Source organism: Chelonoidis abingdonii, chromosome 22, assembly GCF_003597395.2.
Source record: "Chelonoidis abingdonii isolate Lonesome George chromosome 22, CheloAbing_2.0, whole genome shotgun sequence".
NCBI classification, from domain to species: domain Eukaryota; kingdom Metazoa; phylum Chordata; order Testudines; family Testudinidae; genus Chelonoidis; species Chelonoidis abingdonii.
The window spans coordinates 18,336,346-18,349,154 of NC_133790.1; the positions used below are offsets into that span (position 1 = coordinate 18,336,346).

The 12,809-nt window shown below is 39.4% G+C and overlaps 1 protein-coding gene across 1 annotated transcript in view; it reads right to left on the bottom strand.

Moving 5' to 3' along the window:
- Positions 1-12,408, bottom strand: part of MAPK1 (mitogen-activated protein kinase 1) — a 50,640-nt gene extending 38,232 nt beyond the window's left edge. Inside the window, 3 exon segments of the mRNA XM_032776920.2 lie at positions 12,098-12,267; positions 12,269-12,295; positions 12,298-12,408. Coding sequence (XP_032632811.2) covers positions 12,098-12,267; positions 12,269-12,295; positions 12,298-12,393 — 293 coding nt within the window. The 5' untranslated portion in view covers positions 12,394-12,408.
- Positions 12,409-12,809: the final 401 nt, after the last annotated feature.

A 12,809-nucleotide genomic window follows, 5' to 3' on the forward strand; every position in this document is an offset into this window, starting at 1 on the left:
ATGGATATCTGGCTTTATCTTCCTGAACCTTTCTATTTAGTCATACTGATTTACTTAGTGCTTCCTGATTCCCTTTCTTGTTTAGAGGTTTACATGCCTTCTGACACTGTTACTGTTTCCTTAAAGTAGTATCTATGCCAAACCTAAGGATTTCAATTTCTTTACATTTGATTTTAGGGACTTTTGCCTAGCTTCCTCCTTCTTAAGTCCCCTTTATGAAGTTAAACATAACCATACTATATTTCATCCCTCAATGAAAGCCAATCAGTTTCTGCAGAAATTAAGCTTCTATTTTAAAAAAAAATGAAATTAAGTTTCTAACCATTTTGGTTGTGAAGACAATCTTCCAAATGTAAAATGCAGCGCTGGCTTCCTCAGTCTGCAGAAAGATTGCTCTAGTGCCTCTGCTGCTTTTCTCAGATCAGCCAAATAGCAGCAAAGTGATATCAAGACCCTGGTCAGTTTCGTAACAGTGATTCCATACCCTTGGAAAAGCTGCATGCAGAATCAAGGGCAGGCACTGGACTTACTTGTAGGCTGACCACATGCTCAAAAAGGGTTAGAGTAGTAGAGCTCTTCACCTCTTGCACAATCCCCATTATCCTTTCTATCTAACTTCAGCTAGCAGGTAAAGTTCTTCAGCTGATATGTCTACTAAACTTTTCAAGCCCAACTGTAACAACTTAACAAGCCCAACTGTGTGTAACAACTGTAAGCACACACATTTTGGGGCTTCCAAAAGAAAATGGGACAAAATTAATTTGTATATTCTATTTCAGGGGTAGGCAACCAATGGCATGCATGCTGAAGGCAGCACGCGAACTGATTTTCAGTGGCACTCACGCTGTCCGGGTCCTGGCCACCCATTTTAAGTTAATTTTAAATGAAGCTTCTTAAACATTTTTAAAACGTTACTTACTTTACACACAACAATAGTTTAGTTATATATTATAGACTTATAGAAGTCTAAAAACCTTCAAAAATATTAACATGTATTACTGGCATGTGAAACCTTAAATTCGAGTGAGTGAATAAATGAAGACTCGGCACACCACTTCTGAAAGGTTGCTGACCCCTGTTCTATTTTATTTAGGTCTCATACCTGAATTGTGCTATTTAAAATCCAAGAAAGTCTTACTATAGCAATTTTTAAAATTAATTAGATAAATATAAAAAGATTGTGTGTAATTATGTGTAAAAATATTCACAGCAATGCAATACGAAATGACATTAAATCACAGGTATACGTGTTCTGTGAATAATGAAAAAATTCCATTCAGTAATTTAATTTACAAGAGTACTTGGGCTTTCCCCTTACCCCATTATCATTATCGCAGAGTAAGAAGCCAGACATCAGTGAGTGCAGCCTAAGAATGAGTCTGCCATATTCACACTGACAAGAAAGAAAACTGTGTATTACTGAATTAGCTGTGAAATAACTGCACTAGTCTTCCACCTGCAAAAATCAAGAATGTCTACACTATTTAAAATGTATCTGTCAGCATTCATCTTTAGCAGAAAACTTATATCCTTTTACTATGTATTTCACTGTTTCAAAGCAGTTACATATGCAGACACATTCAAAATACAATATTTAAGAAATGTTTTACTGTGTCATGTGGTACATTAAATTCCAGAGAAGACTGGGCATACTGATTTGCAGTACTCAATCTACTTCATAGCGCTTAATTCAGGATACTACATCAGTATCTGCCATTAAGGGAGCTATTTGCCCTCCAACTAAGCAGGAACGAGGTACCGCAATGACAGCTGCTAATTTAGAGAAAAGGGAAAACTGGGAGATGAACTAATTACATATTATACACTGCAAATCTAACTGCAAGTTGCCAGTACTTAAAATATACCGACAAAAAAAAAAAAAAGATGAATTACTTTACCGTGCAACAGAGATTCTAACTCAATTCTATTTACTTTACCAGCAACAAAGTATTTTTCAATATTTTGCAAAAAACAAAATAAGTAGACTGAATTTAACAAATTCCAGAAAAAGCATTATTTGTATATGATTTAGGTACTGAAAAACTGAGTTTAGAAATTTGAATAAGTTTTTTATTTGTTTCCAAATAAACAAGATGATAATCTTAAGCTATAATGGAAAATTCTAAAACTTGACCATCTGAAATCTGCTAAAAGAAAAGTTCTATTAATGTCCTGTTACAAGCTACACCTACACACAAATAATTTTGTCTACCATTGAAGTGCAGCAAGCTCTAAGGAGAAACCAGCAACTATTCTATGACAATGCCTCTGGATCAGTATGAACAGCATAGTAGAGCACTACAATCACCTATTGCACAAAACTATCCACGCTCTTATTCTTTAGGAGCCTCCTCTCTCCGTATCAGCCTCACAGGCCACCATTATTAACCAGCAACTTGAGACAGAAATAAGAGGGGAGGGCACTGGAATGTTGTAGACAGATGTACAAACATGGAATATGAATCACTGAAACAGAACATTCTTATGCCAGAGCCGCAAGGAACAAGGTGTCTTGCTTCTCCATTACAGCATCCACAAAATCTTGACAAGAGAACTATTCCATGTGATTAGTCTGATTAACTCCAATTGTCTTCACCAGGTCCAAGTTGAAAGTATCTCACAGCAAGGGGCTTTGAATATATCTCAGAAACAAGAACAATTTGTTTAAGGACAGTCTCTCGACAGCTGGGAAGCGATGTCAAAGGAAAGGGAAACAAAAACAAACCACTTTCCATCCCATACTATCATCCCAATTTTGAAATTGTGGAGGCACTAAAGTCCACCCAGACATTTGAGTTAGAGATATAGCCTGTTAGGCCAGAGAAAGCCAGTGAAGAATGTTTGAACTTATTATTGGGAGGGATAATTATGGCCTTCCTAGGGGAGATAAAGTGTCCAGTGAATAAACATGCTTTCATGTGGCATGTACTCAAAGAACTATTCTTTGATATTAGTGTTCTTGCCAATCACTACCAAATATCTGACCTATTCTTTCTGGAAGTGGTCACTGAGAAAGTGATGCCAGACCAAATCCAACCGATCTTAAATCTTCCAAGCTTTTGGATCCTAGATAGGCTTTAGAAATGGCCACAGCACAGAAAAAGCATCAGTTTTAGTGGCAAACAACAGGCTTCTTTACACATACTACTAGATCTTTCAGCTGCTTTTTATTGATGGGATTTTCAAAAGGGCCTAAGTGATGCAGAAACACAAGTCATGCTGACTTACAATGAGACTTACCTACCTATGTCACTTAGACACTTCTAAAAAATTATACCTGATATTTAGGCTTGGAAGGATTAGATTTTTATTGGTAAATGTTGATTTCACCACACAAAAACAAACTGCTGAAAAAAATATTTCCATCGATGACAGAAATTTACAGGATTGGCGAAGTAAGAAAAATGCTGCGTGAGAACTTAAGAGTTTGAATTAAGGATACTTAGTTTGTATATTTTGACGTGTGACATTAACAATGTGTGTTTTAATGGTTATAAAGCTTTAATTTTTGGAATCTCAGTGTCTACCATAATTTCCTACAACTGTAAAAATTTGAATTGATAGAATTGATTTGAATTGATAGAAACAAAACATTGATGATATCAACCACTGAAATTACAAAAAACAAAAACAACCAATCCCACAAATTCTGCCAAGCCTACCTTTATTGTTGAACATGAGATTCACTGATGACCATGAGACTGGTAGGGGAGGGGGGGTGCAGCCAGGGTAGGACACAAAGGACAGAACAGCTTTAAAAACTGTTGCATTCATTCCTTACAAAAAAATCCCAGCGAACGCTGAGCGGAAAACTGGCCTGCCTGCCTGAAGACTGTAAATTATGATGTACCTCAAGAATCAGTCTTGAAACCTCCTTTCTTCAATGCTTCTATATAAGTAAGGATTGAGAGATGTAAGAGGATCAATATGCTGATGGCTCAACTCTATATCTTCTTTTCACCTCAACCACACTAAGTGGTTCCCTTGCTCTTTGGATGTCAGAGATAGAAACCTGGATGAAAGACAATTGGCTTATGCTCACTTTGGATAATAGAAGTGAAGCTGAGCAGAAGAGGAAGCATTTTGAGAACCTGAGGTCCATGTTTACTCTCTTAAATATGGCCCTACCTACTACTGTGAGTAGTTGTATCTTAGAGAGAGATTCCTGGCTGCTACTAGACTGTAAACGATATGCAGTGACTAAAACACACCAAAATATCAGCCAAAACCCCCAAAGCATACTCTATTCTCAGATGTTGTATTCACACATTCTTTCACACCCATTATCTTTAGGCCAGAATACTGCAATGAACCCAGAGATAATCTTGACTATCACTCAGAAGCTTTCGCTAACAGAGCACATTACCATCTACAGTAATATCTACAAACCTTAACCTTTCCTATATCTAGCCACAATAACTTTGACTTCCTCACTTTAATTGTAAGCTTCACCTCTATCAAACAAGATCTGGAGGCAGGTAGTTCTCAACAGAAAGCCCTTGACCCTGGGATTCAGTACAGTAAAATATACACCTGAGCCCGAACTTGACCTCATTTAGAAGAAGGTGATAGATACACACATCTAATTTTTCCACCAGGTGTAGTTTCCGGATTCTCCCATTTGACCTACTAGCTAGGTTTTCCCGCAAACAGCAAGCTTACTGTAGATTATATGGGAATGCAAGGTAGCATGCCTTACATAGTCTTTTGGGATTTTTTTTTTTTTTTAACAAGCTGTGCCCAGAACTATAATAGTTTTTCAGATATAGCAAATACTAATACCCAAACTACACAACTGCTAGGTTTTAACAAAGCTGTCTACAACGTCGGGTTCTGTCTTTGCAATACAACCTGCACCAACAAACATCTTCCAGTTTTAGTTATACCACCACCACCAATATCCATTAAGTATATATGTCGAAGTTGCTGTATGACTTGATAAGCAAAAAGACAAAATGCTTGCAAACTGGACGATGGAATGTAAAAAAAGATCAAGTATATACTGAGAAAGTTACCTATCAATATTGTAAAGTTATTAACAAAAAAACTTGCACTGAAATTGATTTTTAAAATAACCAGAAAATAAATATCCCAGAAGAACTGCAGAAACCAAAAAGCATTTGATTCAACAGCTTTGGCTTGCTGTGATCTTGGAGGAAAAAAAAGGACAGCATGTCTTTGCTTAAGAAAAGGCAGGAATTGGGAACAAGGGTGTGTGGGCCACATCTTGCCAAGTGCTCTTTGTTGGCTGGCCCATAAGGCAGCTCACTGATATAAAAAGAACTATACAAGGCCCACTTGGCCAAAGGTAATTAGTGCATTGCCAGGGATAAGAGGAAGACAGAGGTAATAATGGTACAGGACAACAAATAGAAGGGCCACAATGGAAGGGTAAAAATGGAATTCACAGTAAAAGTCTCAATTTCTCATTCAAAATAAGCTACAGAAGAAAAGGGCGTGTGAAATATAACCAACAAGTTCTGTATCCATTACATGTTACCTAGGTTTTGTTTGACTATCAGTTACTCTCTTTTGGGTGGGGATAGAAGGGTGGAATCTGGTCTATTTAGATGGCAACCTCTTTGGAAGAGGGTATACTTTTCACTCTGTATTTATACAGCACTGAGAGCAATGAAACACAAGTACTGATTGGGGCCTCTAGTCACTCCCATAAAACAAATAATAAACTTCCATTCTTGACAAATAAAACTATAAAATACTATTACTCACTGGTGGCTTTCATATAAATTCTAAGTTGAAATTGCCTGGGACTGTAACGGCCATCTACTACATTTCAGGTATAGTTCAAGTTCAAGTTGATATGAGTTAAAAAATGTTTTATTCTCTAACAAAAACCTTGTTTCTCCATTTTCTTTAACTGCGTAGCTTAGAAGGAACAATGCTGCTATAAATAGCACTATAACCATTTACTAGCACAATCTTTTTAGGTGTTATTCTAAATACCCTCCATTCAAATATGTTTGTTATAAAGACACCTTTCAATGCCAATATTCAATAACAGATATTTTCTAATTAAAGACAGCAACATCCAACTTTAATGCTGACCTGCAAGATGTAGTGAGAAAGAATTTTATGAAAATAATCAATGAATTCTAGTTCCAACAAAGCAGTCGAAGAATCCGAGACCGTGCACCAGTATACAAGTGTCATTATGTGCTAAACTGATAAGATGCTATTTGCCAATTGACATTAAAATTATACTCCTACTCAAATAAGTAGGAGGTATGAATTCTTTCTATACAAGCTTCACTTCCTCACCTTGAAAAAAGGCACAATGGTCTATAACAGCAGAGTAGCCTGTGGCCCTCATGGGCCAGTGTATTACGAAAATGTATATTTGATTATGAAACTAGAACATATTCCCTGATCTGCACTCCTGACTTCTAAACTCAAGAGTTTGAACTGTTCTCTTACTGTGGACAGGTGGAAAGGGGTGCTACTTTCCACCACCTCTCCTGCAGCATTAGGGGGCAGCGCTGGTGTGGACAGAGTGCGCTGATGTGGATAAAGATAGTTATTGTCCCTTCCCTGCTACACCTACCTTAGCTGCTCCCCTGAGAGAGGAAAGTAGTTCTGGTTGCAACATTGCCTGCTTCCCTCACAGGCTGTGGGAACTCCAGGGACAACAGAATTTGTTCTCATATGTCTAGAATGGCACATACTTGTAAATGTTATACTCTACTGCTCTTGAAATGGTCTGTAAGAACAAAGTACCCACTTCAATTTTCTTGTTTTGTTTTTTTGCTGTTTCATATCTAAAAGGTCCAAAATCAAAGATAATATTGCAAATGAATACGGTCTGCAAATTACCAAAGTGCAACAATTAACTAAAATTCTATATAACAAAATTCTCAGGACTGTAACTCTCAAACAACCTTGAGTAAAGTAGCCATACATACTCATGATTGTTACCATTAATTAGTTCAATTAACATACATGCAAGTGTTTTATGTCCATTTTTTCCTCGTTGCCATACATGCTCTTCATCTTAAACAAAAAACAACCCCAGTTAATAGTCCTTTTAAATTTCAATAAAGGGACACTGTCAACTTAAGTCACATTTCTGTCTGACTCTTTACCTACGTTTACTGTAAATGAAAGTTTTACTGAAAATCTTTCCTAGTTTATATAAATGATTGTCAAATGTACAATGTTTCACTGTTACCCACATAGGCCCTGATCCTTCAAGCACCTAGACACTCTGGTGAAGACAGATCATGGAAATGTATCTTTTTTTAATTTTTGAATATAAACTACACATTATCCACTTTGTCAATGGGAACTGACAAGATGATCATTTAACTGAATTTTTAAAATTCTTTTTTTATTTTTGGAAAGGAATGTTTAGTGGCGATGCATGTAGGGTTGGGTGTTTTGTTTTCTGGAAACCCTCTACAGCCCATCAAAATTTGCCCCAGCATCTGTGTGCATGAAGTATTGCCACAACCACAAATGTTTTATGTTACTTAAAATATAAATGTTTGTAATTGAGAATAAAAAAAATATTTAAAAGAATGATCAAATCCCATATCTGTTGGTTCCAATAGCTTGGGAACAGCATGTTGTGATCGCAACTGCTATGTACACCTTTACCTTGATATAATGTGACCCGATATAACACGAGTTCGAATATAATACGGTAAAGCAGTGCTCCAGGGGGGCAGCGCTGCGCACTCCGGCAGATCAAAGCAAGTTCGATATAGCACAGTTTCACCTATAACACAATAAGATTTTTAGGCTCCCGAGGACAGCATTATATTGGAGTAGAGGTGTATATCTTTGAGTTGCTGATACCATATAGTCTAAGTACCACATAAACTGTTGGAACAACTGTTAAGTTGACTGTTTAAAACATAATAATTGCTTCTCAACTAGAATAGTTATCAATAATCTCAGTTTAGAACAAATGTTTCCTATTAATCCCACTGGAATTGACCCACTTGGAAATTTTATGTGAAGAATTGGCATACATTTCATTTAAAACATTCATCCTCTTTCTTGAAAAAGTTGATTCATAAAGGGATTTAAGATTAGAGAGATTATGGAGAGACCACTTTCTATTAGAAGTATTTTCTCTAAAAGATGAAAAAGGATTGATACTAGTATATTTTTCCTTTACGATGGTGTGAAGCTTTAAGTCAACTTAGGCTCTGTCTACACTAGCACTTCTGTCTCCCACCTGACACAGCCACCACCATTCATTGTGGGTGGTTTAATTATGTTGGCAGAAGAGCTCTCTCCCACCGGCACAGAGTGGCTACATAGAAGACCTTACAGCGGTGCAGATGTGCTGCTGTAAGATCCATAATGTAGACATAGCCTTAGACATAAGACAGTGTCTGTAGACAGATGATGTCCATCCTGTTGAGCGAGAGGGTCAAACTAATCTCAAAAGAGTCAAGGGGCCACCATCAATAGTTTAGGGTACTACTTCTGCCCTGTGTGCTACGTAGGTGGCACAAAGGGAACAGAAAACTCCTGCAAGTTTTCCTGCTGAGTATTCCCTCAGCATGAAGCACTACGCAGAGGAAGGAGAGCAAATCTCATGGGGCCACAGCGGCGGGAGCGTTTCTAGTATCTCCAAACAGTTTATAGTCAGCCCCTTAGGGACCACAGCCACCAGGCAAGAGTGAGGCAGCCCCTAGTCTCCTTTAACCTGTGCCAGGATCAGGGCAGAGAATCAGGGAGCTGTAACTGGTGAGTAGTTTTCAGCTTTCTTCCCCTCTTGACTTCCCTGGTTGACTGTTGGGGAAGAGAACCATCCTTTGGTAAACATTTCCCCTATGCTCAGGATGAGCCAGTCAAGCTCCAGTCCTCTTCTCTGATAGCACAATCTGAACATGAATCAAACAGGCAAGAGGACAAAATCTAGCCCTTGGAGACAACAGAGATAGAATGTGTTATGTTGGCAAAAACATAACCTTTGAAAATTACAGAGTTTAAATTTATGGGCATAAGGTTAAGACACAGCTTCCTCTAAGATTACCCCTCAAATCAATACATAATTTATCCTCCTTTACTCTCTAAAATATAGGTGTGCTTTTTCAATAATATTTTATTTGACATATAGCTCTAATAACTCTGTTTTTACTCAAAATCCTGACCTGGCTATGGATGATTGAGTTTAAAGGAAAGCATTTAACTATTATCTCAAGAGTTTTTCAGACTAAAGAAAGTCTGAATGTAAGGTTTCAGAGTAGCAGCCGTGTTAGTCTGTATCTGCAAAAAGAACAGGAGTACTTGTGGCACCTTACAGACTAATAAATTTATTTCAGCATGAGCTTTCGTGAGCTACAGCTCACTTCTTCGGATGCATAGAATGGAACACACAGACAGGAGATGTTTATACATACAGAGAACATGAAAAGATGCATGCTTCCACCTTTTCACGTTCTCTGTATGTATAAACATCTCCTGTCTGTGTGTTCCATTCTATGCATCCAAAGAAGTGAGCTGTAGCTCACGAAAGCTCATGCTGAAATAAATTTATTAGTCTGGAAGGTGCCACAAGTACTCCTGTTCTTTTTGAATGTGAGAACATTTATACAAGCAGCTTACTTGACCAGTATTTTCCTTTCTTTCCTTAACTATTGTTTCAGATTTGTATTGATTAAGGCTTTGCTTCTGAACATACTCAACTCTCTGCTTGACCCAGCTGTGAAGTCATACTCTTCTGTTTACAATATCACTATCTTGTCATGGAAGGTTAAAGTGACTGCTGCTTCAATTTAACTTTGCTACAGGATCAAATAAAAGACTAATGTGGGCCATGAGAGTGTGCTGGTTTAATTGAACTCACAGTTTGGATAATTTACAAATATAATGAGAGGTTATGAAAAACACATCAGGCAGCTTTCACAACACTCCAGTCCTTTACATGTCTGCATTATGAAGCTATGACACTATATACTGATAAATATGGTCTCTCAAATGTTATATATTAATTTAGTCAAGAGTTGCAAGACTTTAGTACCATAGCTTTATAATTTTTTCAACAAGCTAAAATTAATAAATCTACTTCTGAAGCTTGCAAAAAAAAAAAAAAATCTGACATCTTCACCCCACGCCAATGAAAATGCCTCCATACTGTAAGAACGGTCTTGCTTTGCTTGGAAAGCTATGTATGCAAAGCATGAAACATCAAGTGTCAATCTGCATAATGAATATACTTCTAGTTGCTTGTAAGTAATCTTATGTAATCATAGTAGTTTGTATCCTACATGCTAACAAACATTAGTTGCTATGACATCTCACTAGGACACATGCAATCCAACACTTTCCTTATCAAATATGCAATACAAATTTATAAATGTTTCTTTCATGTCCTTTCACACTTGAGATTGTATTGAACAACAGCAATTAAGAAATTAATATCTGATATAGTGAATACTTTAACTTCTTACCTTCATAGGGGGAATACAGCAACTCAACAAACCATAATGCATTTGGATCAGTAGGGTTTAACATTTTTATTTTAGTCCAAAAACACCTGTCATTAATACAGACATTGTTTGAGGTAAATGGAAAACTTAAGATTTTATCTCAAGCCACTAACCAGAGATCAAGTTGAGGGGGGGGAAAAAGTGATACGCTCCCTAATCCTGCCTATAAACCACACACCTTCATTCATCTGTGAAGCCAAAATAAGATGTTATTACCAGTAGACTGTGTACCCTTCGTAACATTTCTTGCAGCCTTTGATCAGTAGTGAAATAGATAAGTTTGAAGCTAAATTAAATGTCACCATTCCCACTTAAGATAAATAGGGCAGTATACACCTCTTAGAAGTACTATTTGAGGCTATCTTCAACCTCAGACAGATGTCAGTGTGTTGGTTTTGAGAGTTGTTATCACAACTAAAAGGGCTAATGTCACAATCCAGTAAAAGCACTTAAACATATGAACTCCTTGGTGAATCCAGGCCTAAATGAAAGCTTAAATTCTGAAGTACAAAGTGACTGCCTCTCATAGAGCCATCAAAAGTGAGCATAATTCAACCCCTGAATTACAGGTTATAGCTGTAAAAAAAAAATTGAATATAACTAAAAGTGATAAACCAAATGTATTTCAAAACATAGCTTGTCTTTTAAAAATGAAACGTCATAGAAAGACAAAGTGCATTCTGAAGGAAAATCAGCATATGGTTTGGAGGAAAGTTATCCTGTATCATTTACAGACTTGAAATCAATTCAGGAGGTAAATTTCTTTAATCCATTTTACAGATGGAAAGACAGACACAAATAGAATAAATGATTTAAGCAAGGTCACAGAGCAAGGCAGAAATACTCTTGTATCCTAGCCCCTGGACCATGCTGCCACCCACAGATAAACACCTTAACTTGCTCAAATACATCTGTGCATTTCCCATCATTCTTATAGCCTGATTAAGGCAGACAATGTCAAACAGTTGAGTGCACACATTCACTTGCATATATATTTGTGTTTTAATGTGTTTCACTGGAACACTCTGCCACACAAAACAGTTTCAACTATAACAAAGAAAAATTTCAACAATATATGAGGTTTACTAGGCTAGACAAAGTGACTTGCCATTATTGGAGGGGTGGCAAATCACAACCAAAGAAGAGAGAATTGGGGGTAATAATTCCTGCAGAGTCTCTTCTGTTTACCCAGTGTGTTCTTTGGGCATACAAGGTGAGCCCTAGTATTTCTAATCAGTCACAGTCATGATTTTGGTTACCTTTTCCATTTTGAACACACATCACATACCACTAAGAATGAAAAAAAAAAAAAAAAGTGAAACCAACCCAAGAGCCAATAAACGGACAAGAATAATTAAACCTTGAATCAGGACTGGAGAAGGAAGGGGCAGCGCCCGGGGCTAGGAGGCAGAGAGAAGAGCAGCTGGGCAGGGGAAGCAATCGGGGGTAAGAGGCAGCAGCAGGCAGGGAACGGGAGCAGGAGACGGAGACGCTTAAGCCCCGGCCCCTGCGGGACAGCCAAGAGGCTGGGGCCGCGAGCTGTTCCCTAGCCCCCGGGAGAGGCTGCGGCCAGGCTCGGCCGGCGGGCAGGCGGGGCAGGGCGCTGCCCCGGCTCGGCTGGACTCGGTACTCACCAGACCATGCCATAGGCCCCCTCCCCGATGTAGGAGAGGTTGATGTAGCGGGGCCCCACATCGAACACCTGGCCCCGCACCATCTCCGGACCCCCGGGGTTGGCCGAGCCGCCCGCAGCCCCGGCCCCTGATACCGCCGCCATGTTCTCCGTGCCGGGAACCGCTATGGAAAGGGGGATGTGGTCGCCTCCGGTGCCCGCGCGGCCGCTGCTCTCAGACGGACCCGCACCCGCCCGCTCCCAGGCCCGCTCGCTGCTGCTGTGAGGAGACAGAGGCTGAGGGGGGCGCGCGCGCATAAACGGGAGGGGGAGGAAGGCTCGCGCACACAGCAGGAGGAGGAGCGAGGAAACCAGGCGCGAGAAGGACAGGAGGGGCGGGGCTAAGGGGACTGCGGTAACTTCGGAGCCGCAGCAGCACAGAGGGGCGGGGCCGGACAGGTCACGTGGCCGGTGTGCGGGCTGCGCTTGGAAAGCGCTGCTGCAGAGCACCATGAGGAGTCAGGTGACAGGACAGCCTGCCAATGGGTTGGTGCCTGCGCTGCTCTAGGCCGCCAACTTCAGTGCCCCTGGGCTGCGTCTCCAGAGGGGGCGCCCCAGCACACTGGGGCCTTGAATTCTTCTGAGGCAAATTGGCGTCCATTGTGAGTGAGTACAGTGTCCAGGATGGTGCATCTCACATGGGGCCTTCAGTTGGCCACTCCTTGACATGCTTC